The sequence below is a fragment of the Symphodus melops genome, assembly GCF_947650265.1.
Source record: "Symphodus melops genome assembly, chromosome: 4".
Lineage (NCBI taxonomy): Eukaryota > Metazoa > Chordata > Actinopteri > Labriformes > Labridae > Symphodus > Symphodus melops.
Genome location: NC_136694.1, coordinates 21,023,866 through 21,051,070, shown reverse-complemented (window position 1 = coordinate 21,051,070; position 27,205 = coordinate 21,023,866). Strand labels below are relative to the sequence as shown.

Genomic DNA, 27,205 nt, shown 5'->3' with positions numbered 1-27,205 from the left:
AATATATTAGTGACTGTAACCAATCCAGGAGCTCTTAAGAAAGATGCAGCTCCCAGTAGGTCTGAGCATTCTCCATTGGTATCAATGAGGTTGACAACATGATATAATACACAGCACAGCACCAAAGCGTTTCCTAAGATAGAAATAACGCCTCTCTTAAACTTATAATTCAGTTTTTAATCTCATTATAATGAATGCAAGATAATAATACATTTGGATGTTGGTTATCAGTGCAGCATCTTTACATTGAAGCTCCAACCTGCTCACCTCTACCTGAGCCTGTGTATGTGTGGCAGCAGTGCCACCTTCTGCTGAGCTCAGCATAGAGCACATTAGCAGTCTGTTAGGCTGCTGCTGAGAGGATTACACTTTATATATTTACTGTAGGCTACAAGACAGGGCTGAACCCGGAGAGGCGACATGATACGATGACACCTGCATGCAACTCATTGTTGCACTTCATCATGGTTATTAATTATGAACAGATGTGTTTTAGATGTTACAGAGAAACAAAAGTCTTATAGGCACATAGTTTATTAACACTGCAACTGATGGGCAGCAGGAAAACGTTGTAAAACATGAACACGACACGTGCATTGAAGCCACCGTAGCGCACAGGCGACCGCAACATCTGCAGGAAAAAAAGAGAGAGCCAGCCATTTAACGTGAACCCAGAAAATAGGTTAAAAACCCGTTTCTGTACCTCGCCTGCAGCACCCAGAAGTGAACAGCAGGCGACCCGGAAGGTTTGAAATCCGACTGAGAGCGAGCAGAAAGAAGAGTCCAATCCTGTATAAAATATTTCTTCTCTTGCTGCTTCAGGTATGTTGGCCGCCCGATGCATAACCACTGCCTCCTTTTCCTCTTTTTTTCCTCTAACATGCACATGCTTCGTCAACATTTTCCTTTCAAGTCACGCAAAAGTTGCGTTAAAAAAAAAAGGACTATTTGCTGCGTAGAGTTGTGAAAATGATTTCGTTTTTTTTTTCTCTACTGCAAACAAGAGCCCTCATTACGCGCCAGTATTCACGTCGTCATTTGGATTTATAGCTCAGGAGCTGCAGAGCTTTTAGCTTCAGCATCATGATTGTTGAAGGAAGTGTCAGGCTTTTTTCCCCCCTTCAAACGCCGGGCTATTCAAACCTGCAAATCAAAGTAAACAATCGTTCGTACGCCTTATGCAAATAAGCCACATCCCGCCGCATCGCCGAAGCGGTTTTTTTTTTTAATAGCATCTGAAGAATCAGCTCCTTATAATATTCGGATCTGCAAAATATGGCGTCCACTGCTTATAAAAATAAGACAGGGCTGCCATTTTTGTTTTCCTTTTGTCTGACATTTTTTAATAAACTGTCTGAGAATGTGGGAGAGGCGGCGGACAGAGCGAGGCGCTGCGGAGGACAAGATGATGCTCTCATTTACAGCTCGTTTGAACATCTGCTTTTCTTTCTCCTTTTTGGTTTCTTGTGGTGTTATACATCTGCATCGCAGACACCAAAAAAGGGAGTAAAGTTAACCCTAACTTTTGTCTCAAGACCTGGACTTGTCGCGTATTTCTTTCTGCTGGTGATCCAAAAGTAATGATCCGTTTTCTGCTTTGTTCCAGTAAAGCTCGAGTCTGCAGAAGGCGTGCTTCCTGCACATAACTGTGCAACTCTTGATCATGACTGCTGACCATCAGTGTGATAACTGTACACATGATTATAACATCTTACTAGGTTTAAAAACGGAAGCATCATATACTCTACATAGGCCATAATGTTAAAGGTACTTACATTATTAAAACTATGCAACCAAATTGATCTTACAGACTAATACAATGCTGACACTTTCATAATAATGGTTGAAATGATGACACCTGGCTTTTTGAGTAAATGATAATAATTTAAAAGTTTTTACTTTTAAATATGTGTCCTTTATCTTTAACCCGTCAAGTTCATATATTTACAATTGAACACAGATTCTGGTCCAAGTAAATGGGCCAACAAGTATTTACAGATTTTCATGATCCAACTGACCAAAAGTTGTTCTTATCGGATTAAGTTAGACACAAGAATCAGTGAGGGATTTTTAGTAGAGCTATACTACAAAATGCAACCTAATAATCAGAGAAAAATGTGATGCTTTTAGACTGATTGTCAGACAAAGCGATGCATTGTTATCTGAACCTTGTGCGCTGGAATATTTAAAATGGCAAAATCAATTTAGAAGAACGTTATAGATTATTCAACTGTCCTTTTACAGTCCCAGAAGTGTGTGTACAGTAGATCAGGGTCACCTGAAACCTTTATATGTTTAGGATTCATTTAAACCCAGCTGCCAAACGTGTCCTACATGTCCGCAGCAAAAAGCTGTGCCCAAAATCCTAAAGCTGCCCATTTAGACACTCCCGGTTTTGAACATTTTCAAAAGCAAAGTAAGATTATAAGGCACTGCACAGGAACTGCATGTTATATAGAGGACCTCTCTGCCATTAATCATTTTCTGTGAATCCCAAAGTGACAAGAATATGTCTAGCAGTCAAACTTCTGATCCTGCTCCCTGGAGGCAGAGAGAGCCTCCAGGAAGTGAAACTGATCCCCATTGGCTGCATTGGAGAAATATTCTGAGGAGTTTACTGTACGCATGCACTCCTGAACATATCCACTTTGTTTCTCTTGGCTCGCAGGCGTGGACTGTGTTATGCTTCTGCTAAGCCAAACAGACTTAGGAATGGTGAAGTGTGCCAAAGCATGCAAAGTAAAATGTTTTATAAAAAGAATTTCAGAGAAGAGAAGGAAAGAAAGGCTGTTACGATCGTAAATTCAAGACATAGAAGCTCTGTCTGTTGTAAATACAAGGTTTCAATCCTATACCGCCGATATGCCACCCTTGTATTTTGTTCTCACAGATATACAATATAACTTTTGTACTGTTGTACAATATAACTTTAAAAATCCAGTGGGCCTCATCATGTTTTCAGTTAATCTATGCTCATTATATTTAGCTGGATTACTGACCTTGCTACGTCATTCAGGTCCTGCTTTGCTCCAACGCTTCCTCTGTTTCCCATCAGACTCTCTTAACAGCTGGGGCCCCATATATGCAGAGCAGGAGACAGATTAGCATCTGAGCCCCATCTCTTAAACATTTCTGTTTTCTCAGATAATAACGGTTAAGGAGAGTTCCCTAACTAGCTGACTTAATCATGTGAGGGCTTATCTCTAAGGCAGCATGCACATCATGAAGCCCTGTGGTTGGAAATCCTGAGAAACAGCTGCCAGACATCTGTGACACTTACCAAACATAATCGTCTGTGAAGTCTGTGGTACAGCGCAGGCTTGGACTAAGTGTCAAAAGACTAAAGGTCTCCTCTCATATCTGAGAACACATCATCACAAGACCTCGGACAAGTACAACAGGCCAACAGTCAGCTGCTGTTCGGGTGGAGTGCTGTGGATACAACTTTTTTAACTGCTATTTAGCGCTCAACAGTAGATCTTCACATAATTTTACCGGAGGCAGCTTTTGGGAACATCACCAACACCAAACTTATTAAAACAACCCAAAAAATTCCAAGATGATAAAAAAAGAGGGGAAGTACAACTGCAATCCCTCCTCCCCAAAATCATCCCTATTTTGTATCTAAGTTATAAGTTTCAATGTTGAAGATCAAAGCAAGGAAAATGATTGACTTACCTTGCCAACAAATAAAAGTTGACACTTCAGTAGTAAAGAAATAAATATTCTTAAGGGAACCACTATGTTCAAAGTCTGACCAACATGTACTCGATACATGCTCTGACCACGTCTCTGATAGATGGTGAAGTGAAGAAGCAGCTCTTACCTTATTTATGACTCTTATTGATTTATTTCAGGATGGCTGAACCTCGCTTTAACAATCCCTATTTCTGGCCTCCGCCTCCTGCCATGCCCAGCCAGGTGAGTGACTCTGGTATTCTGCTGTATTTCACACACACATTAACTTCAGGTAGTAGAGTCAAAGCTTGTACGTTTTTCTTTGAGATTATTTTTTAATGATGCAGAGTTTAAAAGAATTATTTGACTTTTTGGAACTTCATTTTCTGGCCAAGAGTTTTTTTGTCAATCATAAAGCTATACACAGAACCAAAGTAAAACAAAATAGATACACAATTACTGGAGAAATATTAAAAATAAATATATATATATATATATATAGTGTATAATTTTGACATTTTAGACATAATTCTAGGCACATCTTTTTTACCTTTGGGAAAAGTAATGCTAGCACTTTACTCCCGATTTCAGTCTTTGTGCTAAGCTAGGTTAACTGGTTTATGTCACAAGATAATTTAAGGGTATATTTAAATGTAATTATAAATTTAGAAAATAAAGTTCAGCAGCACACAGCATAAAGACTGGTCAATAAAAGGGAAAGAGACCACACGTCTACATCAGCGATGCACATTTATCCCAAATGTAAAGTAAACAGGCTCCAGTTCATTATCGTTGCCCTTAAAATACACAAAAGAATGTATAAAATATCAGTCAACATATATCGTGTTCACACAAAGTTAGCTGCTCTCCTCCCCTTACTTTTTTTTTACAAATGTGATTAATACTTCTGGTTTTAGTTCTGCTCAAGGCTAAACTCATTATTTGTGATAAGGGGTTTAAAAGAAGACATTATTTTGTTTTAAGGGGTCAAATATGTTGGGAATAATGGGTTTAATTCAACTCTACAACTGGTTTAATTCAACTTTTTACTTACATTCACAGTGAGTGTTTTGGCTACAATGTCATATATCATCCACTAGAGGGTATCATCACCTCATAAAATGACACTGACTAAATGTCATTTCCTGCCAATCAGCTGGATAACCTAGTCTTGATCAATAAAATCAAGGAGCAACTGATGGCAGAGAAGATCAGAGGGCCACATCTGCCCTCTGCCTCAGCCCCAACCTCCCAGCAGCACTTACTACCCCCCCACAGCCAGGCGGACAGCGGCCAGCACGGGATGTCCAAAGCTCAGCAGATGCCTGTTCTCCATAGCCCATCTCAACCTGACATCGCACTGCACGCACGGCCCGCCTCCAGCTCCGTCACAGGTAGGTTTACTCCTCAGCGACCTCCACTTCACTTTACACTTATCCTGCCAAAGCGTTAAGGATCAACATTTCCAATTGTTGTTACCAATTTTGGTTCTTTTTTTGTTTTTGCATTGACCTCGATGTACCGTTTGGACTTCTTTATCAGCTCTAAAAAACAACTTCATTAGTTTTTATGTATCATTTATGGTAGAGTATGGTCGTTTCTCACGCTCATAATAATGGTTAAATAAAATGGGCTTTGGTGGCCTCTGAGGCCTTATGATCACCTTAGAGAATTTTTTTATGTCCTTATTTCTTGTCATCGTTTTTCTAGTGGCTTTCTAATGCAGATACAAATATTACTTTTAGCACACTTCAAAATACACATTGTAGTTGAATCTTCTCTATATCTGTAACAATAATTTTAGCACAGACCTACCTCACAAAAAGTATGATCGACAAACAAAAACTATTGATCGTAAATGCATATTGTGTCACTTTTATCAAATGTGCAAGCTCATTTTAACAAACAAGAAGGAGAAAGTGTTAAAACTGTAAGAGCCAATTTAGTGTGTACAATAGTGTCTTTTGTTTAAATAGTGTGCTTTACCTGTTTTTAAGCTATTTAATTTTGACACTATGTGGCTTTAACACACGGTTAACACTGTTAACACTTAACACTGTTAACTAATGTAAACAAACAATTATAATCTCTGCAACAATCATTCATCATATCATACCATCATCACTATAACCTGAACTTCACCTAAAGTAGTTACATTTTGGACATTTGTTATTTTCTAATAAAGTATTGATTAGAAGATTATTAGACAGTCTACAAAGACTATATTCAACTTAATGAATATGTGTTGAGTCTTTACACCAACTATATACTGTATGTCCAAATAAAGACATTCTTGATCAGGATAATTAAACAGTTCGTGTTTTTTCAAATGTCCATTCTTGTTGATTTTTTTAGGTCGTATTCTGGGGGATGTGAATTTGAATCTAGATGATAAGGCAGCTATCAAAGCCAGAGGATTATGGGAAGACTGGCACCTGCGTCAACTGATCGACCATCCCGCCAGGACGAACCATGTCTCAGGTAGCACACAGAGCTGTCAGTGTGGGGGAGCGCCCTGTTTTTTTGTTTGTTTTCAGAAACAAAGAAGAAACGGGTTGAGTGCATCATGCAGGATTCCTTTATCCAAACTCATTAATTATGTTTCATTAATACTTTTTTTAATTCATGCTGTAATATTTTCAGCTTAAACACAAAGTTGAACCCCCCCCCCCCCCCCCCCCTCTGTGGTTACACACTGTAAACTCAGTCACCGTTCTCAAAGCTCTGGAAGTGTGAAGAAGTCACAGATTCAAGATCGCTTTACGCCACCATAAATCCACTAGATTACTGCTGGTTAGATTTATCTGTCATGTGGTTGAATTTATTTAAATTTAAGAATCAGAAACCTGCAAATATTTGCTTTTTGTTTGAACTGTTTTCACTGTGCTGTACAAATAGACTTAGACTTAGACTTAGACTGAACTTTATTGGTCCTTTTGGGATGACTCCCTCAAGGAAATTTAGGTTCCAGCAGCATATACAATAAAAATAAAAATAAAAATGTAGCAGGTAACAAAAAGTAACAATATAAAGAATAATATAGCATAAATAATAGAACACTCTTCCGTTGGAAAAAATATACAAAAAATATGCATGGAAGAAGCAGAAAAAAATATACAAAAAAAAGGCAATGATTATTACTGCGATTATTGCACTTGGTTGAGATTATTATTGCACATACAAGTGAAAGTGTCCATGTGTTATTGCACAATGAGGGTAGAAGGAAAGACACTCCAACTCCTACCCCTCTGTCCCGTGTGCTCTAGTCCTCCTCTGGTAAAGACATACCAGAGAAGCTGAACAATTTATGGTACATTTATGGTAGAGACAGGTCTTTTAAACAGAAGTTAAAAAAAACAAATACAGTATACAAATTATTTGAGAGCACAAATCACTAAGCAACCCCTTAGAGGAAACTAATTTTACATTTTTAGGTCCGGCACAATGCCAGAGATACTGCTGACGCGCTGTCAGAACCTGTCGGCCACTCTCACAGTGTCATGTTCCCCTCAATCGTCAGCTGGTCTTAGATAGTGCCTGTGTGTTAACGTCAATGTCAATTTCTAACCCTTACAAATGTATTATTTCTACAAATCTTTGTCTTTACCTCTTACCTGTCAGGTGTGGCGTTGGCGTCCAGAACGGGCAACCTCAACACCTCAGAGATCATCACCCCTACCACCCCCACCTCAAGTAGCCACAGCAGGCTGGGTGGAACCCCCACACCTCACCTCATCTCAGGGTTAGCCTGCAGCCACGGCATGGAGCCAGGAAAAAACAACGGAGGCCTGGTGGGACTCCTCGGCCCTCCTCCAAAGGAGGAACGAGGGAGGAAGAAGATTAAAGCAGAGAACGGGTCTTCACTGTTGGTGGTGCCCTACCCTATACTAGCCTCAGGCCACGATCAGTCCTGTGTCTCTATCACCACCAAAGAGGGGAAAACCTACAGGTATGGAATCACAACACAACGCTGCTCTCGTTCCTAAAACAATACTACTACTTAAAATCTATCGTATATATCACCAAAATAAAGTGCTTCTGGCTCATGCCACACAATAATCATTTCATCAGTAGTCCCATTATGAAACCTGTTTCACTCTCCCTGCCTGCCAACTGTCAACAGAACAAGTTTATGACTCACTGTAGCACACATTAGCAGCTTCATTAGGCCAGATACTTCCCCTCAGAAACTAGTAGAGAGAAAATATTGGACTTACATTTTAAGTCCTTTTACGTGTTAATGTTGCTCTGTATCAACATAAAGGACATCTTACATTTATCAGGCTTCTGTTATAGCTGGTTTGCTATGCCCTGCAGGTCAAAAAATTGGTAGTTCAAGGCACAAGTAAAAGTATTGAAACCTGCTCCTCCACGTGTAAAATGTACAGATTTACCATAATAGAGCTGATACTCGCTTTAAGAAACTCTAACATGTAAGTATTAGTCTCCCACCATTTCTCCTGATTTATTACAGCCTTTGATATATGATAACAAACTAAACAAAGGTGATCTCAGCTTTAGATATCCTGAGCTACCGCTGTTCACTCGCCACGACACCTGCACTGTTCTCCGGTTCTTTCTGGACCGAAACTCAATCTCTCTGCTATGGCCGTGATGTCTCCTAATACAGACCTGTTCCTGGTCTCTACAATACCTAACAGGCTTATGATTAAGGACTTGTTTTTCTCTTCCTCTTCCTTAAAAAGACATCTTGGTATCTTGATTGATGTTTATTTATGTTAAGCATAAATGAAATCCGAGGACTCCCCCATGTCTGTCACGTCACATCCACATATCTGTTTTTGATGCAGAAATAAACAAAACAAAACAAAAAGATTACAGAGGCCTAGTTGGGGGGGTGGGGGGGGGGGGGTGCAAGGATGAATATGCGATTCAAATAAATCCCATTTTCTGTCCATGCTCCTGTCTAACTGTGTGTCCTCTCTATATGCTTCTGTTCTCAGGTGTAAAATGTGTCAGCTGACCTTCTTCTCCAAGTCAGACATGCAGATTCACTCCAAAACCCACACCGAGGCAAAGGCTCACAAATGTCCTCACTGCACCAAATCCTTTGCGAACGCATCTTACCTGGCTCAGCACCTGCGCATACACCTTGGTCTCAAACCTTACCGCTGCTCGTACTGCGAGAGGTGTTTTCGACAGCTCTCCCATCTTCAGCAGCACACCAGGTCCGATCCCTTCGCTCGTCGCAACACTTGCATGACATTTCTTATTTTTTCAAACTGTGACAAGCATTAGATATACGACGTCACATTCTTGATATTCATACCTGAAGCAGCCATTCACATTATTTTGTCATATTCTACATCTATTTATATATGTTTATTTTTTCAAAACATGCAGCATTATCAAAACTGGCAGTGAAAATATCCAGTTCAACGTCTGATATGTTGTCTTTGTGCTACTTTTAATCAATCATCGGGTTCCAATGTTACGAGAATCACTCCATACTGTTATTTTAATTCACTAACTTTTTGGGAATTGTTTGTGTATGTGTACTTATTTAGGCTTTTAAAAGATCAAACTGATCAATCACAATTCAATTTTGTCTGTCTTAGGCTGAGAGTACTTTAGTTACTGTTTGAAATCAATCCTGCTTTCATTTTAACATTTGAGTAACTAAACAACTGCTACTCAAAACTAAAATTGTCCAGGAGACCAAGGAAACACGGAACAAAAAGCAAAGGCTTTCAGGGAGAGCTTTGCTAACACAAAAGGCAGGAGTTGCAACGAGACTATTCAGCTCAACAAGTTTTTCTCTTGGAGACAGGCAATGGAAATTTAATACACCAAATTCGTAGTTGTTGTGTTATATATATACACACAAACAACTGGAGAACCTTTCACTACCTCTGAAGGTGAGATAATGGAGACTCAGAGTAAATAAAAGCTCCCCACACCTGGGCTTAATCAGAGCCAATGATCTTATTCTCTCACTACTCTGACTGAGCAGAAAGAGTGAGTGCCCTCACAGGTGTATTTCAATATCTTTGTAGGTTTACTGAGCTGAGACTTTTACATGGCATATCTGATGTATCAGTAGGAACAAATGTTTGAGGCTGTCGCTAGTTAGTGTGTGGCATTTCATGTCGATGGGAGAGTCTCATTCCAACTTTCTGTACATGTATTCTCCACATGCTCCTCAGAGGAGGAGCATGTGGAGAGGTGACAGTTTTATGAAATTAACCGTCGTCGTTTCAACATACCTTGTCAACTCTTTATGCAGCAAGCTTTTAGGCAACCAACTGATTCCAACCAAGTTAAAAAAAAAAAAAAATCAGTTGACTTTCAGATTGCCAAACTAAACGCAAACATCTCTTGCGTGTGAATTTAAGAAATCAGATCTTGTATTGCTCTTTGATGATGTTTTCTGCTTAGGTTAATTAATCAGCTGTTATTATTTTTTTTAATTGCATGTGTCACAGTGTTGTACAAGTTATACAAACAACAGTATTTGTTTTTTTAATTTTTTTTATTTCAGAATCCACACAGGAGAACGGCCTTATAAATGTGCCCATCCTGGATGTGAAAAAGCTTTTACTCAGTTGTCTAATCTGCAGGTAAAAATCGACTCCTTTTCCTCCTCTCCGTGATTAACCACCTCAATCCTCCTCTGTTGGGTTAGATTTCCTGACTAAGTTTTTGTTTTTGTCTTTCTTTGTCTTTGTTTTCCCTGCTGTTAAGTCTCACCAGCGACAGCACAACAAGGACAAGCCCTTCAAATGTTCCAATTGTTACCGTGCCTACTCGGACTCTGCCTCGCTGCAGATCCACATGTCTGCACATGCCATCAAAAACGCCAAGGCCTACTGCTGCAGCATGTGCGGCCGGGCATACACCTCAGTGAGTGAGGAATCACAGTCAAGTAAAAAAAAACTCAAATCTGAGCAAACTGCAGCAAAATGTCTAACTTTGTTGTTGTTGTTGTTTGTCCCCAGGAGACATACCTTATGAAGCACATGTCCAAGCACACACTGGTGGAACATGTCGTGTCCCATCACTCCCCTCTGCACAGGACAGAGTCTCCCACCATCCCTATACGGATCTCTCTCATCTGAGCTCCTCACCCGAAACGATCCCTGTGATATCTGCGCTCCTTTGATGGACTTTGAACCCACAGACGTGATCCTTTAAGTGTGCCAGATTGTTCAAGCATCTTGTGAAGAGGTGCTCTTGTCATGAGTATTTCCTCTGTTCCTTTGTCGCTGACCAGAAAGTATTATTGGGGACATCCAAAGATGACTTTTCAGCACTTTCAGGCCTGGAAAGAAAGACAGGCCTTAAAATGCCTTTTTCTACATGACTTCACAGGAAGGGAAAAAAAAAAAAGAAGTATCGCTCTGGGCAGCTACATGGAAAATCTTTTCAAACGTTTTTTGTGTTAAAACTGATTAAGTTGTTTTTGATTTTTTTTTTTTTCTTCAGTTAAGTCTTTGCAAAAAAAAAAAAAAAGCTTCAGAGATGGTCTTCCATTCGCCGGGTTACAGAGTGAACATAAAGGGGAATGCTTATATAAAGTTAAGTCATGTAAATCGTGCTACTCTATGTCTGTGTTTGCAATGTTTCACCAGTTATGTGTCTATAATGCACACACAAATATTGACTTAACATTTTTGTTTATGTCATTCTCACCATGTTTCCAGCATCCCGCTGACCTCACAATGAAGATGGATCCACATATTTTCTTTTACATGTTTCTCTATGTTTTCAATTATTTTTCAGTATTCCTCAAGCTAAACCCTGACCTATTGATACTGTTACAAAAGTGTTTTTATAAAAAGAAATCCTCACCAAAAATCGAAATGGCGTGAGATTCTTCTCTCTTGTATTTAAAGTGAAGAAAGACATTCAACAATGTTTCTATAATATTAACTTAAAAAGCCAAAAAGTAATATTTACATAAATCTCGCCAAATTTTCCACACTGTTTTATTGGTTGTTTTTTTTACAATTATTCTGAAACAGTTTCGTTTAGTCTCCACTGCACCTGTGCATATCAATATTGATCAGAGTGAAATTTAAGAGTCACCGAGCCACACAAACAGGTGTGTTACCTTTCTGGAAATCTTAATGGATTTTGGCTTTTCACCATTAATGTCTTAACTGAACAATCATGCTTCTTTAAATATGTCCATGTTCCTTTTGTTTTCTGAATGAACACTTGCCATTATATGCATTTAAGCCTTAACTCTGTTACAACTCTTGGGTCCAGTTTGTTTAATTAGAACTTTTCAGTTGCCCTCGATGTTATTATAGCATGATACATATATACTGTAAATAAACTATGTTAACTGTTAAACTGTTTTATAATAAATAATTCTATTATTACAATAAAATAGAAAAGATTTGCATGTGTCAACATTTGCTCAGACATAATCTAAGTAAATGCTTGTGCATGCATTTAATGCTTTGTTCGAGGAGGAGTTAGATGGAACAAGTTTTCCATATTCAGTTTTTCAACGATGATTGACAACAAAACAATAGATGTGTTTTAAAGCTACGCAGACATGACTTGTTGTTTCTCACTTCACTGTGGGCCAGTGTTATTGAGATTGATAATTCAGTGATCCCAAGTGAAGACAAGGCTGTTTAAGATCAGAGAAAAGGAAGTGTTTGTTCAAAGCTAGACTGTGATCACCAGAGTGAGACAAGCTGCTAGGCCACACTGAATGTTTGAGATTAAACATGTTGTGAGTAGGACTAGGAAATTGGGAATTATACACAAGTCATCTTCAACTTACCCTGGTAAGGTATGGTCTTTGTAAGGTACCAAGGGTGAGGTCCACCCCATTTTGCATGTGAGTTAAGAGCACACAGGTCACTCATAGACTGCACTAAAGTTTGGATTGCTGTGAGATACAGTATGCTGTGTGGCAGCACACCCACACCTTCCTCTGTGTGGTCTGCCTCTTCACTAGTGGCTTAAACTCAGTTTGGATTTATTTCCAGATCGATAGATCAACTTTACATACTAATACTATAACTTAATTCCCCTTATTATTATTTACGTTATTGTTGTTTAACCAGCCCTTTCTTCCCCACAGCTTCAGTACACCTTATTTTTTAATTTCCCTTAAAAAGTCTTAAATTCTTGTGAAACACTCTTAAACATGTCTCACGTCTTATTTCTCTGGAGTCTGTCTCTTAATTATTTACCTTTTGAGTAATAAGTTGTGTCTGGTCCCTCCTCCTGACAAGTGCTGTTCAAATAACAAGCGCAGGAAATCTCCGATGGAAACAGATGACTGTGAAAGAGACGGCGGTGGTCAGTGGCGATCACTTTTTACAACTTTTTTGTTGGCTCTGAAGTGATGGTTGAGCCACCTTTTCCACCTTGGTAGGCTCCTGGTGCAGTTTCATATTTGTGCCAAAATAGAAAAGATAATGCATGCGCTTTCTACCTTCAAATGATGCATCGAGAAGTCGCTGCTTTTCCCTCAAGCTGGTATAATCCTGAAGTCGGCTGGAGTCTACGGGAGTCACTGGTAGGTCATTTACATTTTTAAATGTATCTTTGTGGATAAGAAGCGTTCAGTTTAGCCTAACTGACCCTCTTACACCGGAAGGTCGAAGGTTCGATCCCCAGCTCCTGCAAGCGACGTGTCTTGGGCAAGATACCCCGAATTGCTCCCCCTGCTCCATCACGATATATTCGGGTCACTGGTCCTGCGTTCGACCGCTTGGTGCGGTAACTGCCCCACGGGGATAAATAGAGTTAAATAGAGTTTTTTTTCCACATTTTACACGTGACAACATTTGTCACCAGGAATGAAGAGACTTCTTTCATACACACCATTCAACACGACCCCAGCGACGCTCCAAACTCTGTAACTGAGTGTATATATATATATATATATATATATATATGTGAGGCATATATGTGTGCGTGTGTGTGCGTGTGTGTGTGTGTGTGTGCGTGTCACACACACACACACACACACACACACATATGAATTATATATAAATAACATCATATAATTTTCAATTTTTCACCAATAAGATATTCCAGGCACCACAACTTTGAGCCGCTCTCACGGATTTTCCTTCATTGGATTTAAATGTTTTTTTTGTGTTGTTAGACACCTTTGGTAAGGAATTTATTCCCAGATTTTTTGCAATATTCCCTTGTGTTTAATTTTAAAAACGTTTTACACTTGTGCATAAAGATTCTTTGCTTTTCTTGTTTTGGTTGTCTGCTTTATATATATATGTCCTTTACAAAGTGGTTTACCTTATTTTGGGTCTGTATTTTGGGTCTTTACACATTTGAAAGAAATGGGCCACAGTGTAAAGCAAGAAGAATAGTATTTAAACAACAAATAGTTCTTAGTTTTCATAAAGACATGGCTAAGAAATAATGACACTACATACACTGAATACACTGGAATCTTCAGTTCTGATACACTGTGTTGGGCTTTTCAGGAGCGAATACCTGACCAACAATTAGGTTGGGTTTTATGATGTAAAATTTGGTTATCAAATGAACATTAATAATTAACTTTAATTATTAATACAAATCAATAATTTGTTATTAAACTGAGTTTAATAAAACCTCGGAACACCACCCTGAAATCAGGGAACAACCAAATATTACAATATCAGTCTCAAATTGATATTGATAAATACCAATATCATTAATTTTGACATTGATAAAGCTTATGAGGAATTCCTTAAAATTTCCAATTTCTTCTATAATAAAAACTGTTTAATTAAGAAATATAGAAATACACAAAAACATATGGAGAGACCGTGGATTACAAAGGGGTATGAAGAAAAATAGATTATCAAAGACAGAACGATAGAAGCAGAGGTTAAATGTAAGAAATATAAAAATAAATTAGTTAATATTCTTAGGACATGTAAGAAAGATTATTATAACAAATTGTTGGAAAAAAAATAAAAATAATATTAAAGGTATATGGAAGGTATTGAATGGCATAGTGAGAAATGACTCTAGAAGCACAGATTATCCAGAGTACTTCACTGAAAATGACGAGACCATCAATAAGATGGAGGATGTAGTAAAATAAATGGTTTTAACAGATTCTTCGTAAATGTCGGTCCAGAATTGGCAGCAAAAATAGTAGAACCAAAATCAACTGGATGTGGGGGTGTAGATGATTTGGGGGAAAGAAACCCTAATATCTTTCTACGAGCAGTTGATGAGCAAGAAATAATGGAAAAAATAACAAGCTGCAAAAATAAAAACTCCACAGACTTCGATGATATTGATATGACAACTGTGAAACACGTGGACGAAGAAATCGCAAAACCATTGGCTCACATCTGTAAATTGTCTTTTCAAACAGGACATTTTCCGGAAAAAATTAAAATAGCAAAAGTAATACCCCTGTTCAAAGCTGGAAATATAAATTACAAATAAATATATAAATAAATTATAGGCTTATAGGTTTATAGGTTATAGGATTTATAGGATTATAGGTTTCTTTGCTCCCTCAATTTTCCAAAGTCATTGAAAAACTTTTCACTAATAGACTTGACAACTTAATTGAAAAGAATAACATACTAACAGAGAGTCAATATCATTTTAGGTCCAATAGATCGACTTCTATGGTACTACTAGAATTAATAGAACAAATCACCGAAACCATAGATTAGAATAGGGTATCACTGGGAGTATTGTGGACCTAAAGAAAGCATTTGATACTATTGATCATAAAATATTGTTAACTAAATTGGAGAGGTATGGGTTAAGGGGAATAGGTTTAAACTGGATAAGAAACTACTTATGTAACAGGAAACAATTTGTGCAGATAAGGGAATATAAATCTGACTGTATGGAAATTACATGTGGCTGTTACGGTTCAGAGAAGACCCAATTGCAGAATAAACGAGCAGAGGCAGGAGTAAGGCAAAAAAACTGAAACTTTACTTAATCTTTCAGGCAGAGTACCATAAGTCCATTAACAAAAACAAGAACAAGAAAAATCCAGAAAACCAGTCCCAAGTCATACGGGGAGATATCCAACAGGCAATATTGAACTGGCTGGAGGCTATGCAGGCAGCAACACATATGACGATCAGACAAATAAGAGGGGAGATTGACCAAGCTTATATATAGAGGGTAATGAGCAGATGAGCAACAGGTGCGTGGCAGGAGCCAGGAGGCTGACAGATGATTGGCTCAGACGGCACAGGAAATGGGCGGAGACCAAGAACAGGGGGAAAGGCTGGCAGGTGCAGAATGGACAGTGAGCAGAGGAGTGAGTGCAGGAAGGCGGGGTATCAGGAGCAGGAAGCTCCAGCAGACTCCATGACAGTGGCGTACCACAGGCGTCAGTACTTGGCCCAAAATTATTTATTATTTACATTAATGACATTTGCAAAGTATCCTCCTTATTAAAATTCATTTTGTTTGCTGATGATACAAACATTTTTTGTTCTGGGGAAAGGTTACAGCAGACCTTGGAGATGAGTACAACAGAAATTAGTAAATTGAAATGGTGGTTTAACAAAAACAAACTCTCACTAAATGGACAAAACAAAGTTCATGAAATTTGGAAGAAATAATGAAGTTAAAGTACAGCTGAAAATTAACAGTGTTAATATTGAACAAGTAAATGAAATAACATTTCTTGGTGTAATCCTGGACCACAAGATCTGCTGGAAACCACATGTAAGCCAATTACAAACAAAGCTGGCAAAATGTTGTGGAATTTTGGGCAAAACCAGCTTTATAATGAACCCTAAGGCACTCCATATTTTGTACTGTTCATTGCTTTTACCTTATTTATCATATTGTGTCGAAGTATGGGAAAATGTCTCTGCAGTCCATTCAAAAAAGAGCAATAAGAATAATAACCAGCGCAGGATACAGAGATCACACAAATCCATTATTCATAAAATCTTGCACTTTAAAGATCATGGATCTTGTCAAATTCAAAACCGCACAAGCAATGTAACAAGCCCGAAATAATGTACTGCCAACAAACATTCAAGAGATGTTCAAAGAAAGAGAAGGAGGATATAATTTGAGAAAAGAGTTAAACGTTAACAAAAGGAATTTAAGAACAACAATGAAAAGAATGTGCATATCAAGCTGTGGGGTGACTTTATGGAACAGTTTGGAGCAAGAAATTAAGCATAGTGTAAGCCTAACTGTGTTTAAAAAAGGGTACAAACAACTATTTCTCAACAAGTTTAAGGAAGAGGAGAGAGGTTTTTGACAATGATTGTATAAATTGGAATTTTGCTGAGCGGAAGTTGGTGATTAATTACGTTTAATGCATGAAATGACTAAAGGGGTGGGAACTTTGGAAAAGTTTATACTTCTTCCCACTCCCTTTTTTTTCGTTTTATGTAGCCCTTTCACCCAACCTATGTCACAATGCAAATACACAGAAAACCACAAACAACTGCTTTTTTAATTATAACAGAATTTATTTAACAAAGAAGAAAGAAGAAGTTAATTAATGAAACTCAATCAAACAAAAAACTATTCTAAACTAAACTACAGACAACAGAGGACATGTGTGCACGTGTGTGTCTGTGTGTTTGCATGTGTGAGAGAGAGGGGGAGAGGGAGATCAAGATGGTTACATGACCAAACTGAATGTAGAAAAAAAAACCTGAAAACAGACAGACACGTACACAGATACACTGATTAAGAATGTGATATGGTGACATGCCGTGATGGCATGAGGGCGTGACCACATGGTATAGTTCATATATTACAGAGACAAGATAGTAGAACGAGAGGGAACTCAGGGACAGAGAGTGGGGATTGACATGCGGTAAAGGAGCCACAGGTTGGATTCAAACCTTGACCACCCCCGTTAAGGACTATAGTCTCTATCTTCGGGACACACTAACCACTGCGCCACCAGCACATGCTTAAACTGGTAAGTGAAATTAAAGATTTTTTTTTTCAATGACAGTTTAATTTTCTCCTTTTGTCTTTTGAATTAGTTTAACAATATGATTTTTTTTCTTTACCAAATCCCTTCTTGGTTAAGGTCCTAACCAGGCAGAAGCCTTAATTGCAGTAGATATGGATTAAATATAGCTTTTGCTTTAAAAGATTAAACTGATAGTTATAAAATGTACATAGTAATGGAATGTATTGTTTAGAGTAATGCTATGCTGTACATGTTACATGAATCGCTGTTTGTCCCTGAAATGGTCTTCACTTCACTATCCAACATGTACCAAGGTCTGGCTCCAGTATTCTTCAACAATGGGGTATCTTATAACTTAAAAACTACTCTTATTTTAACTGTTAATGTTAATTTCCAAAGTTTTGTTTAATTTGACGCAGACTGTCTTTCTACTTATTCCTCAGGTTGAAGAGGATGAAGTGTTTTTTGAAATGTTTAGTCTTTTTCCCTATTGCATTTTGTGTTCTCTACTTCACATCTCAGTCACTTGGGTAAGTCCAAACACAAGCTTGTATTTTTATATATTTAGTGCCAGCTTAGGTCAACCCTCAGAAATAGGACTTCACGGATCCAAGAGGGGTGTAGCCTAGCTCCTAGCTGCCTGTTTGTATAATAGCAGGTTGGGGTGGGTCCTGATTCCATAGTGATATAACTATAGGCAGCGAGAAGCGCTGGCCCTTATGATTCGTAAAATTGGACTATTACATGATTCTGCCAGGAAACAAACTTTAAATCTGATTGGCCAACTTAAATTTGAGCACATTATTCCGAAGTACGATAAGCTACCGGTCCAATCCTGAGATGGTCCGTAGGTCAGATCAGCCAAACCTGTATTCTGTTGATTAGTAAAAGACTGCATAAACCTCATCATCAAATGTTGACATAATGAAAATAGCAAACTGGTTTATTGTTGCAGAGGTAGTTATATTAGAAATTAGCATTGTGGACAAATATAAAAAATGTGTTAAAATGACATTTATTTTCTATATTTAGACTTTTTTCAGACTTCAAACCGATGAATAAATTGAAAGAAAGTGCAAAGAGGCTGACTCTGGACAACAGTGTGGATAAAACCCTCAACCTTGGGTAAGGCCTATCAGATCTTTTCTTCAACTAGCCTGTGATCACACGCAAACCTGTAAAACCATTTCAATTCACATCTTAACACTGGCATGCTGAGAATGAGACGTGTCACAAAATAAGAGGGTACTTGATGACTGCAACATGTCTGTTGTGTATGTGGGCAGCTGCTTGTCTTAGCCAGAGCACTCGTGTGACAAGTTTCTTTCATGGTTGAATAAAGTTATGTATGTGTTCTGATGGTGCCATTTGTTTGCAATCTTGATCTCAATGTCTGAACTAACAAGTAAAATACACATTATGTAAAAAGACTAACTTGCTCCAACAGTAGTTGTTTAGGTAAGCAGTTATTGAAAATCCTTGGGACAATGTCTATTCAGTCCCTGGGAGAAACTCTGGTTCACACTCCATTATTGTAGAGACATACTTCTCACACACATGCACAAACAGGACCTGTGGACATGCATTAATGGCTCCTCAACACTGCTACGCAGGGAGCACACCAGAGCAGTTAGTGGTTCGGTGCCTTGTTCAAGGGCACCTCAGCAGTACTGGGAAAATCCTCTGACAACCAAACCAACTTCCATGTTATGTTTCACATCGACGGACTGAGCTACTGCTACCTCCTGTGTGTAGCTTTGTGCAGTCCTGATTGTGCCCTTTAAGCTTAGTAGGACAAAAACAGTTCTTTTAATTCACCACTTCCTTCATTGAAGTTTGCAGACGACACCACCGTCATCGGTCTCATCCGGGACAGTGACGAGTCTGCTTACAGAGAGGAGGAACAGCTAGTACTCTGGTGTGGTCAGAACCACCTGGAGCTGAACCTGCACCACTGCCTTTTGTATTTACAGACCATTTGAACACATTTACTGAATTTAATTTGACGAAAACATTCCTCCTGTGTTTAAGGTCCAGACTTGAAGTGCAAACATGCACACCATGGAGAGCTCCCATCATCTGGGATGGGATGTTTGACCCAGAGATTTATGACCAGTGGCACAAGAGAGAAGGATCCTCTGTGGCTTTAACAGTGTTTGCAGTTGGCAGGTTTGTTTTTATCACATAAAAACATCAAGCTCTGCTGAGAACATTTATTTAGTACATTCATATTTAACTACTGTTACTAATTAGATCTTTAAAAATAAACATATTTTTATTTCTTTATTCTGCCGAAGGTACTTGGATGCTTACCTCAAGCCCTTCTTGACCTCTTCGGAGCAGTACTTTATGTTGGGTTTGCCCGTCACGTATTACGTATTTACAGACATGCCAGAAAAGATGCCTGACATCAAGCTTGCTCCTCAGCGAACCATAAAGATCATCCAAGTGGAGAGGCACTCCAGGTGGCAGGACATCTCTATGATGCGAATGAAGACAATAGCGGACGCCATTGAGTCAGGTATTCGCCACAACTCTACTCACGTCTTCTGCTTAGATGTGGATCAGGTGTTTACAGGTAGATTTGGCTCGGAGGCTTTGGGAGATTCTGTGGCGCTCCTCCATGCCCACTTTTACCGCCTTCCAAAAGAGAGGTTTACTTATGATCGTAACCCCAAGTCCAAGGCGTACATGGAAGCTGGGGATTTCTACTATCACGCTGCTGTCTTTGGAGGCTCGTGGAAGAGTGTAAAGGCGTTGGCTGAGGCATGTTATCAGAACATCATGAAGGATAAAAAAAATAACGTGGAGGCTCTTTGGCACGATGAGAGCCATCTCAACAAGTACCTGTGGCTTCACAAACCTAGCAAGGTACTCTCTCCAGAGTACGGCTGGGACCCAAGTATTGGTGACAAAAGAGACATCCGAGTCGCTCGACTACTGTGGGCACCAAAACAATATGAGAAACTGCGTGCTCCCTAATGTGTTGATTTAGTGATGAACTATATCACCTGCTTTACGTCATGGAGGACATATTGCCTGTATCCATAGTGAAGTGAGATATTCTGGGAGCATTTACATTTTTCCCATATCCCAGCTTACATTTAATAATTGCCGGCGAATCATTAACCAGCTTGTCGTACTTCTGATTACTAATTGTTCCTGCCTCTGCTGGTAACAGGCCTACTAGATGTCTAAAGATCACACTGGCTAAGGAGATATCGAAGTGACTCAGCTAGATCCCAGTTTAGCATAACTATAAGTCTTCCTTTTTTATGTGTACAGGTGAGCTCATAAAAGTTCAACCCATTTAGAGGTAAAAGGAAAGAACATGAGACCAAAGCTGCGTTTTTGATGTTTTGAACATATTGTTTTAAGCTCCATTTTGAAGCTTAATGTGGAAGATATTGCACTTTGGCTGTGGTTTCTTCATGCTAACACATGTTCCTGCAGTTTAAGTGTTTTTAAGTCATCATACAAAAAGAAATGATTGTTTTTAGAGAAATAAATTAAATATTTAAATTGTGAACCTGTGTTCTTTTGTATCTTACAAGCATGTTCATTTTCTAGAACAGCTGAGTTGTCTGCACCAGCTGAACATAAATGTATGTGTATTAGATACATCTTCTTCCAGCTCCTTTTTCTTTATATCAATAAACAATTTTCATAAAAAATTAATGAAACTATATGACACCAGGTCTCACGCTTAGTTTTATGTGCTTTTTGTGTTTGTTTGCAGTAGAAGCCATTGGTTTTCATTCAACTTGAATTCATAGAATTGAAGGATCCTTCACTTTTAAAATGGGTATTTGCACTTAAGTCACATGGTCTACTTCTTATACTGTCATTGATTTTGCCACTGGTCAGAGTTTTCCGTCTGTTGCTTCTTTTGATTCATTGTTTATTTGCTGTTTCTTCTTGTTATTCTTTCCATTTTATAACTTTTGAATAACCGACTTTGAATGTATTTTACAATTCAAATCATTGCCTGGAACTGTTAAATATGCAAATATATTGTAAATGGCCTTCTTCAAAGTGATATTTTTGGCAGTTTTTCTTTTTATTAAATGTATTTTAAAAAACATAGCTGTGGTATTTATTTAAAATGATTGCTGGTTGTGAGTTTTGTAAAGAAAACAAGTTGGTCTTTTGATGGTCATTGAATAATGAGGCGATAACAAGCTGTTTGGCCCTACAACTCTTTAGTCCAGAATGCCCATGATTTTTGCCTCCGGGCCGTGTGTGTGTTTGTATGTATGTGTGTGTGTGTGTGTGTGTGTGTGTGTGTGTGTGTGTGTGTGTGTGTGTGTGTATATATATGTATATATATGTGTATATCTATATATATATATAGATAGATAGATACACCTTCATTTTTCAGAAACTTCACCATTTACTGTGTAATAGTAAGGGAATTTTGTCAGATATTTGGCAAATTCCTTATCAATAGATTTATTCACAAACATGTTCATAAAGGTGTCTCATATTAAAACATTTAAATCCAACTCCTGTATAGGAAAATCTGTGAGAGTGGCTCAAAGTCAGGGTACCTAGAATAGTATACCTTAGTTGTACTGGTGAAAAACAACAAATAATTCTTAGTTCTCATAAAGACGTGGCTAAGAAATAATGAACAATAATACACTGGAATCTTCAGTTCTGATATACTCAAATTCGTCTTCCATGTCACTTATCCTTGGATCACCAAGTGTCTGATTTTTAGAATTCACTTGTTTCAGCTTTGTTCTCACAACAACAAAAACAAATCTAGAAAAGTTCAACTGCCCTGCTCATGTCACCAAACACTAAATACTCAAAACACAAACATTGAAACACTCAGTCTTCAGAGTAGAGATGCCTACATTGTATCCATGTGAGCGCCAGGGTATGGGCAGGGATGTGTTTCATTTGTAGTAATGGACAAAATGCAGTTGTTGGTTTTTTTTAAATACTGCTATGAAAGTGTGTGACATGGCCAACATTGCTAGGGAGGGAACATCCATATACATGGGATTTAAGTCAATCAAATTCCTTGCAAGGTTAAATCCCTTTATGATGTCTCTGTACTTACTATGTACGTGTCTGTCATTGGTCATGGTTTTTTCTGCATTCAGTTTGGTCATGTAACCTGACCTAACAATTCGGTATTTCCAAGGTAAGGAGAAGATCTTTACTGCAGGGCTTACCTTTTTGTGAGTTGAGCTTTTTTTCCTTGGAGCTACACTACTCACAATAAGTTAGGGATATTGTGAGGTTTTCATACTGTGTATGAATTAATGAAGGTCTTTCTGGATTGGAATTTCTTCCCTTTTTTATTTTTTTATTTTTTGTGGTTTTTAGTGCATTTATTAGAGAGACAAGATAGTGGAACGAGAGGGAAATCAGGGACAGAGAGTGGGGATTGACATGCAGTAAAGGAGCCACAGGTTGGATTCAAACCTTGGCCACCCCCGTTGAGGACTATAGTGTCTATCTTCGGGACACACTAACCACTGCACCACCAGCGCATGCTTAAACTGGTTAGTGACATTAAAGATGGACTTTTTTTTTTTCAATGACAGTTTAATTTTCTCCTTTAGTCTTTTGAATTATTTTAACAAGATGATTCTTTTTCTCTTTACCAAATCCCTTTTTGGTTAAGGTCCTAACTGTTAGGTTTTGGTTTGGCGGACCCCAAAATGCAGAGACATAAAGAACCAAACTAGTTTTAACAAAAAGATATTTAATGTTCCAAAAAACAAAAGAGCAGGCAGTGAGGGCAGGAGGCTGGCTGGCTTGAAGATCCAGGAGGCACACCAGCGAGAACTAGAAACAAGAAAAACAAGATCAGTCCAACAATTCCCAAAGCGAAGGCACAAAAACCAGCTAGAGACTACAAACAATTTGCTGTACGCAAACATGCCACTGCCGAACGAGATGGAATTATCTGGCACAGGAGTAGGGTGACAGCCAGGCTTATATGGAGGGGTTGATTTGATAGATGTCAGGTGTGCCTCGTCTGCTGCCTGGAGGAGCCAGTCACACCCCCTGCCACTCACATACCTGCAGAGGAAGAAAGACCAGAAGAGGGAGGGGGAGAAAAGACACAAACAAAAAAAAAAAACACAAACTCACACAGAAACAACAAAACAGAACTGAAACCTCACACTAACCAGGCAGAAGCTTTAATTGCAGTAGATATGGATTAGATATAACTTTTGCTTTAAAAGATTAAACTGATAGTTATAAAACGTACATAGTAATGGAATGTATTGTTTAGAGTAATGCTATGCTGTACATGTTATAAGAAACTTTGCCTGAAAAAACAATTAAATGAGGTTTCTGTTCTAGAAATTAAACTGATATAAAACTTTACCTCTCTTCTTAGAATCGCTGTTTGTCCCTGAAATGGTCTTCACTTCACTATCCAACATGTACCAAGGTCTGGCTCCAGTATTCTTCAACAATGGGGTATCTTATAACTTAAAAACTACTCTTATTTTAACTGTTAATGTTAATTTCCAATGTTTTGTTTAATTTGATGCAGACTGTCTTTCTACTTATTCCTCAGGTTGAAGAGGATGAAGTGTTTTTTGAAATGTTTAGTCTTTTTCCCTATTGCATTTTGTGTTCTCTACTTCACATCTCAGTCACTTGGGTAAGTCCAAACACAAGCTTGTATTTTTATATATTTAGTGCCAGCTTAGGTCAACCCTCAGAAATAGGACTTCACGGATCCAAGAGGGGTGTAGCCTAGCTCCTAGCTGCCTGTTTGTATAATAGCAGGTTGGGGTGGGTCCTGATTCCATAGTGATATAACTATAGGCAGCGAGAAGCGCTGGCCCTTATGATTCGTAAAATTGGACTATTGCAGGATTCAGGAAATCTGATTGGCCAACTTAAATTTGAGCACATTATTCCGAAGTGCGATAAGCTACCGGTCCAATCCTGAGATGGTCCGTAGGTCAGATCAGCCAAACCTGTATTCTGTTGATTAGTAAAATACTGCATAAACCTCATCATCAAATGTTGACATAATGAAAATAGCAAACTGGTTTATTGTTGCAGAGGTAGTTATATTAGAAATTAGCATTGTGGACAAAAATAAAAAATGTGTTAAAATGACATTTATTTTCTATATTTAGACTTTTTTCAGACTTCAAACCGATGACTAAATGCCATTTAGAAAGTGCAAAGATGCTGACTCTGGACAACAGTGTGGATAAAACCCTCAACCTTGGGTAAGGCCTATCAGATCTTTTCTTCAACTAGCCTGTGATCACACGCAAACCGGTAAAACCATTTCAATTCACATCTTAACACTGGCATGCTGAGAATGAGACGTGTCACAAAATAAGAGGGTACTGGATGACTGCAACATGTCTGTTGTGTATGTGGGCAGCTGCTTGTCTTAGCCAGAGCACTCGTGTGACAAGTTTCTTTCATGGTTGAATAAAGTTATATATGTGTTCTGATGGTGCCATTTGTTTGCAATCTTGATCTCAATGTCTGAACTAACAAGTAAAATACACATTATGTAAAAAGACTAACTTGCTCCAACAGTAGTTGTTTAGGTAAGCAGTTATTGAAAATCCTTGGGACAATGTCTATTCAGTCCCTGGGAGAAACTCTGGTTCACACTCCATTATTGTAGAGACATACTTCTCACACACATGCACAAACAGGACCTGTGGACATGCATTAATGGCTCCTCAACACTGCTACGCAGGGAGCACACCAGAGCAGTTAGTGGTTCGGTGCCTTGTTCAAGGGCACCTCAGCAGTACTGGGAAAATCCTCTGACAACCAAACCAACTTCCATGTTATGTTTCACATCGACGGACTGAGCTACTGCTACCTCCTGTGTGTAGCTTTGTGCAGTCCTGATTGTGCCCTTTAAGCTTAGTAGGACAAAAACAGTTCTTTTAATTCACCACTTCCTTCATTGAAGTTTGCAGACGACACCACCGTCATCGGTCTCATCCGGGACAGTGACGAGTCTGCTTACAGAGAGGAGGAACAGCTAGTACTCTGGTGTGGTCAGAACCACCTGGAGCTGAACCTGCACCACTGCCTTAAATTTACAGACGATTTGAACACATTTACTGAATTTAATTTGACGAAAACATTCCTCCTGTGTTTAAGGTCCAGACTTGATGTGCAAACATGCACACCATGGAGAGCTCCCATCATCTGGGATGGGATGTTGGACCCAGAGATTTATGACCAGTGGCACAAGAGAGAAGGATCCTCCGTGGCTTTAACAGTGTTTGCAGTTGGCAGGTTTGTTTTTATCACATAAAAACATCAAGCTCTGCTGAGAACATTTATTTAGTACATTCATATTTAACTACTGTTACTAATTAGATCTTTAAAAATAAACATATTTTTATTTCTTTATTCTGCCGAAGGTACTTGGATGCTTACCTCAAGCCTTTCCTGACCTCTTCGGAGCAGTACTTTATGTTGGGTTTGCCCGTCACGTATTACGTATTTACAGACATGCCAGAAAAGACGCCTGACATCAAGCTTGCTCCTCAGCGAACCATAAAGATCATCCAAGTGGAGAGGCACTCCAGGTGGCAGGACATCTCTATGATGCGAATGAAGACAATAGCGGACACCATTGAGTCAGGTATTCGCCACAACTCTACTCACGTCTTCTGCTTAGATGTGGATCAGGTGTTTACAGGTAGATTTGGCTCGGAGGCTTTGGGAGATTCTGTGGCGCTCCTCCATGCCCACTTTTACCGCCTTCCAAAAGAGAGGTTTACTTATGATCGTAACCCCAAGTCCAAGGCGTACATGGAAACTGGGGATTTCTACTATCACGCTGCTGTCTTTGGAGGCTCGTGGAAGAGTGTAAAGGCGTTGGCTGAGGCATGTTATCAGAACATCATGAAGGATAAAAAAAATAACATGGAGGCTCTTTGGCACGATGAGAGCCATCTCAACAAGTACCTGTGGCTTCACAAACCTAGCAAGGTACTCTCTCCAGAGTACGGCTGGGACCCAAGTATTGGTGACAAAAGAGACATCCGAGTCGCTCGACTACTGTGGGCACCAAAACAATATGAGAAACTGCGTGCTCCCTAATGTGTTGATTTAGTGATGAACTATATCACCTGCTTTACGTCATGGAGGACATATTGCCTGTATCCATAGTGAAGTGAGATATTCTGGGAGCATTTACATTTTTCCCATATCCCAGCTTACATTTAATAATTGCCGGCGAATCATTAACCGGCTTGTCATACTTCTAATTACTAATTGTTCCTGCCTCTGCTGGTAACAGGCCTACTAGATGTCTAAAGATCACACTGGCTAAGGAGATATCGAAGTGACTCAGCTAGATCCCAGTTTAGCATAACTATAAGTCTTCCTGTTTTATGTGTACAGGTGAGCTCATAAAAGTTCAACCCATTTAGAGGTAAAAGGAAAGAACATGAGACCAAAGCTGCTTTTTTGATGTTTTGATATTGCACTTTGGCTGTGGTTTCTTCATGCTAACACATGTTCCTGCAGTTTAAGTGTTTTTAAGTCATCATACAAAAAGAAATGATTGTTTTTAGAGAAATAAATTAAATATTTAAATTGTGAACCTGTGTTCTTTTGTATCTTACAAGCCTGTTCATTTTCTAGAACAGCTGAGTTGTCTGCACCAGCTGA

The 27,205-nt window shown here is 38.8% G+C and overlaps 3 protein-coding genes across 4 annotated transcripts; all 3 read left to right on the top strand.

Annotated features, from left to right (window-relative positions):
- The first annotated feature begins 323 nt into the window (after positions 1-323).
- znf362a (zinc finger protein 362a) lies at positions 324-11,997 on the top strand. 2 transcript variants are annotated; one of them, XM_079341525.1, is made up of 9 exons: positions 324-822; positions 3,858-3,921; positions 4,868-5,072; positions 6,034-6,159; positions 7,300-7,627; positions 8,643-8,867; positions 10,181-10,259; positions 10,384-10,542; positions 10,638-11,997. In XM_079341525.1, the coding sequence occupies exons 2-9, from the start codon at positions 3,859-3,861 to the stop codon at positions 10,755-10,757; spliced, it is 1,305 nt and encodes a 434-aa protein (XP_079197651.1). In that variant the 5' UTR covers positions 324-822; position 3,858; the 3' UTR covers positions 10,758-11,997. The 2 variants fall into 2 exon arrangements, with proteins under 2 accessions (XP_079197651.1, XP_079197650.1); XM_079341524.1 differs by having other exon boundaries at positions 325-822; positions 4,835-5,072.
- A 972-nt stretch (positions 11,998-12,969) lies between these two features.
- On the top strand, positions 12,970-26,960 carry LOC306822460 (alpha-1,3-galactosyltransferase 2-like). The gene is made up of 6 exons (XM_079341528.1): positions 12,970-13,183; positions 23,925-24,007; positions 24,108-24,194; positions 24,682-24,777; positions 25,682-25,819; positions 25,948-26,960. The coding sequence occupies exons 1-6, from the start codon at positions 13,106-13,108 to the stop codon at positions 26,630-26,632; spliced, it is 1,167 nt and encodes a 388-aa protein (XP_079197654.1). The 5' UTR covers positions 12,970-13,105; the 3' UTR covers positions 26,633-26,960.
- LOC306822462 (N-acetyllactosaminide alpha-1,3-galactosyltransferase-like) lies at positions 18,626-20,851 on the top strand. The gene is made up of 3 exons (XM_079341530.1): positions 18,626-18,682; positions 19,589-19,726; positions 19,855-20,851. The coding sequence occupies exons 2-3, from the start codon at positions 19,647-19,649 to the stop codon at positions 20,537-20,539; spliced, it is 765 nt and encodes a 254-aa protein (XP_079197656.1). The 5' UTR covers positions 18,626-18,682; positions 19,589-19,646; the 3' UTR covers positions 20,540-20,851.
- Positions 26,961-27,205: the final 245 nt, after the last annotated feature.